General features: G+C 43.0%; 1 protein-coding gene across 1 annotated transcript; it reads left to right on the top strand.

Annotated features, from left to right (window-relative positions):
• The first annotated feature begins 297 nt into the window (after nucleotides 1-297).
• LOC123952028 (homeobox protein NANOG-like) lies at nucleotides 298-1665 on the top strand. The gene has a single exon (XM_046021252.1). The coding sequence runs from the start codon at nucleotides 310-312 to the stop codon at nucleotides 1240-1242; it is 933 nt and encodes a 310-aa protein (XP_045877208.1). The 5' UTR covers nucleotides 298-309; the 3' UTR covers nucleotides 1243-1665.
• Nucleotides 1666-3949: the final 2284 nt, after the last annotated feature.

Genomic DNA, 3949 nt, shown 5'->3' with positions numbered 1-3949 from the left:
CTCCAAAATAAACAAATAAATCTTTTCTAAAAACCAATAGATCTAGCAAGGTGCAATTTACATATCATAAAATGCACCTGTTTGGGGCACCTGGGTGGCTCAGTGGGTTAAAGCCTCTGCCTTCAGCTCAGGTCATGATCTCAGGGTCCCGGGATCGAGCCCCATATGGGTCTCTCCTCAGCGGGGAGCCTGCTTCCCCCTCTCTCTCTCTGCCTGCCTCTCTGCCTACTTGTGAGCTCTGTCTGTAAATAAATCAATAAAATCTTTTTAAAAATGCACCTGTTTTGCCTCTACCCTCAACTCCCCAACATGAGTGCGGATCCAGCTCTGCCCCAGTCCCCGCCTGGCCCCAGACCGCCCGGGTCTAGGGACTCTTCTCCAATGCCTGAGGTTTGCAGGCCTGGAGAAAGTTATGCGTACCTACAAATGTCATCTGAGGCGACGCCCCATGCAGAGACCGTCTCTCCTCTTCCTTCCTCCGTGGATCTGCTTGTTCAGGACAGCCTGGATTCCTCCACCAGTCCCAAGGTGAAACTACCGCCCACTTCTGCAGAGGAGAGAACAGGGAGGAAGGAAGACACAGCCCAGGGCAAGAAACAGAAAATCAGGACAGTATTCTCTCAGACCCAACTCTATGTCCTCAATGATCGATTTCAGAGGCAGAAATACCTCAGCCTGCAGCAGATGCAAGAACTTTCCAACATTCTGAACCTTAGCTATAAGCAGGTGAAGACCTGGTTCCAGAACCAGAGGATGAAATGTAAAAGGTGGCAGAAAAACCACTGGCCAAAGGAGAGCAAGAGTGTGACTCAGAATAGCATGGCAGCCACGGAATACCCAGCCTTCTATTCCTACCACCAGGGACACCTGATGAACACTTCTGTTAACCTTCCAATATGGAGCAGCCAGACCTGGAATAACCCGAAATGGAGCAACCAGACCTGGAACAGCCAATCTTGGAGCAACCACTCCTGGAACGGCCAGTCTTGGAGCAATCACTCCTGGACCAGTCAGACCTGGTGCCCCCAAGCTTGGAACAGCCAGCTCCACAGCTGTGGAGAGGAATCCCTGCAGCCCCAGATCCAGTTCCAGCAAAATTCCGTCAGTGATTTGGAGTCCCTCTTAGAAACTTCTGGGGAAAGCTATAGTGTAATACAGCAGTCCGCTAAGTATTTCAGTACCCAGCAAATCATGGATTTGTTCCCAAATTACTCTGTGAACATAGAGCCTGAAGATGTGTGACGACGAGTATTACTCGATCTTGGTTTGGGCAATGGCTGTACCACGTCTCCTAGGCTTTGTCCTTTAGAGTCCTGTATCTTTGCCTTAATATTGTGTTTCCCGTTATTCTTACTGTACCTTTTGAGGGGGTTCAATTGGAGTCAAAGCTCTCAGTAGCATTGGCTGTGCACAACATGGAACAGGTGTTTCTGACTGTAGATAACTGGATATAGTCCTACTGGTGTATCTTCAGGCTCTAGAATCTAACCTCAAGAATAGGAAGTAAAGATACACAGACATGTGATGAAGGATAATGGTATTTTCTGAGATTGTGAGGCTTTCTTGTTAACAACCTTAATTTTTAATGGTGAAGGGTAAAACTACAATGTGCTTCATTGATTTCCTCTGCCCCTTGCGAAGTTTCACTAGAACTGTTAATTCTAGTATTTGTAGAAAGATGTTTTGTATTTTAACGTATCATGATAATAGTACCAGTTTGGCTGGTTGGTGGATAGGTTTAAGTACAAATAAATAAAAATACCCACTTTACCCTTAAAAAAAATGCACCTGTTTTAAGTGTACAATTCATTGTTTTTTAGTAAATTTACATAGTCATACAACCATCACCACAGTGTGGATTATTTTTTTATAGTCTCTCCAAAACTGCTGTTCTATTGCAACTGCAATAAAGTTGCCATTCCAACTCTGCCTCTTACCCGTGCAACCAGCTTTTTGTGTTTATCTTATCATAGGTTTCATAACACCATTGATTCAATTGTAGTTGGGAATAATAGCTTCTTCTCAAGAACACTCAATATGCTATATTCTGCCCTTCATAACTAGAGCTACGGTTCAAACAGCCTCTACAGGGATTTGGAGGCTTCAAGAAGTATCCCAAACTACTGGAAATCAGAGATCAATTCAATGGATTTAGCAATATATACAAGTTTGTTTGCACCGTTATTGGCAATGCTGCCTCAGCCCCTGGCGAGAGCAGCTCTGGGCTATGTGTTCTCTCTCCACACTGCCATCTCCAGCAATAGAATTCTGGGAAGTCTGAAATTCCTAAATTGCAGCCTGACCTTCTTCATGATGGTATATTTGTCAAGATAGGATAAAAACACTTTACCTAACAGTTTGCTAGGCTGACTAAAAATTTTCAATATTTCGAAATATGGTATGTGGAAATCCGTATGACTTCATTTACATGAAACGTTCAGAAGAGGCAAATCCATTGAGACAAAAAATAGATTAGTGGTGGCCAGAGGCTAAAGGCAGGACGGGGGAGATGAATGAGTGCTGATGGATGTGGGGTTTCTTTTACAGATGATGAATGTGTTCCAGAATTTCACACTGGTGAAATTTCACAACTCTGAATACAGGTTCCCCCACTATTTGAAAGCAGAGTGTTCCTAAGAAAGCTTTCCTAAGCTAAAATGTCCTAAAGCAAAGAAGCAATTATCCTTGGGGCACCTGGGTGGTTCAGTCAGTTGAGCGACCAATTCTTGATTTTGGCTCAGGTCATGATCTCAGTGTCATGGGATGGAGCCCTGAATCAAGCGCCATGCTCAACACGGAATCTGCTTGTGTTTCCCTCCCTCTGCCCCTTCCCCTGCTTGTGCACTTTCTCTCCCTCTAAAATAAATAAATCTAAAAAATAAAAAAGCAATTACTATTAATTTATACGGGAAATTTTTGAGTTCTGCCAGATCCAAATAATCACCTCTCTTAAGCTTTTCTGATACCTTGCTAACAGATGCACAGAATAAATCTAGATAAAGCACAGATGCTTATAGACACAATTCAAAGCTCAGATGGCTTATTGCTGGGATCTGAGTGTGGTCCCCAGGAAATGAGCCTGGCAGTTCCACTCTTCACTGCTTAAGCTCGAGCTGCCCCTCTAGATGCAAAATAAATGCTGCATGCTACTTTCCCTTTTCTTTGAAAAAGTGAAAACCCTCTTCAGATTTCTTTCAGTTGGCAAAAGCAGTTACTAATGCAGCTTTTCCATAAAAGCAAAGAGGCCAAACTTCAACTTCCAAAAAAACAGGGGATACTTGTACTTAAAGTCAGCGAATTATGTGCTTTAAAAGGATGAGTTCAGTATTTAAATGATAGTGGAATAAAGCAATTACAAAAATATGTAGACTTCTTTAAAGCAGAGCTTAAAAATAATTTTGCTTTAGGGGCGCCTGCGTGGCTCAGTGGGTTAAAGCCTCTGCCTTCGGCTCAGGTCATGGTCCCAGGGTCCTGGGATGGAGCCCCGCATCGGATTCTCTGCTCAGCGGGGAGCCTGCTTCCTCCTCTCTCTCTGCCTGCCTCTCTGCCTACTTGTGATCTCTGTCTGTCAAATAAATAAATTCTTAAAAAAATTTTTTTAAAATAATAACTTTGCTTTAAATCAACCAAAAGTAGACATATTTCTAACATTTGGAAACAAAAGAAATGTAAGTATAGTGCTGGTGAATTTGTGCATTTCTTAAGTCTATGCATGTTCCTATCTCTGAATATAAAGACCTATACAAGAACGTATGTATCAGTGAGTTAGGGCATGTAGTCATTTACTTATTCTCCAAGTGATGAGTGGTAGGAGGCAAGGGCTCCTCTGGAGGAGGATGCAAAAAAATCTAGGAAACTCCATGTGGCCTTTTTGAGCTTACAATATACAGAAGTCTCTACAGGCCTAGTTGTATAGAGTGGTCTGTGATGTAACTCAACTATGCCACAA

Source organism: Meles meles, chromosome 10 (genome assembly GCF_922984935.1).
Source record: "Meles meles chromosome 10, mMelMel3.1 paternal haplotype, whole genome shotgun sequence".
Classification (NCBI taxonomy): Eukaryota; Metazoa; Chordata; class Mammalia; order Carnivora; family Mustelidae; genus Meles; species Meles meles.
The sequence above is the reverse complement of the archived record's forward strand: the minus strand, read 5'-3'. Positions and strand labels throughout refer to the sequence as shown.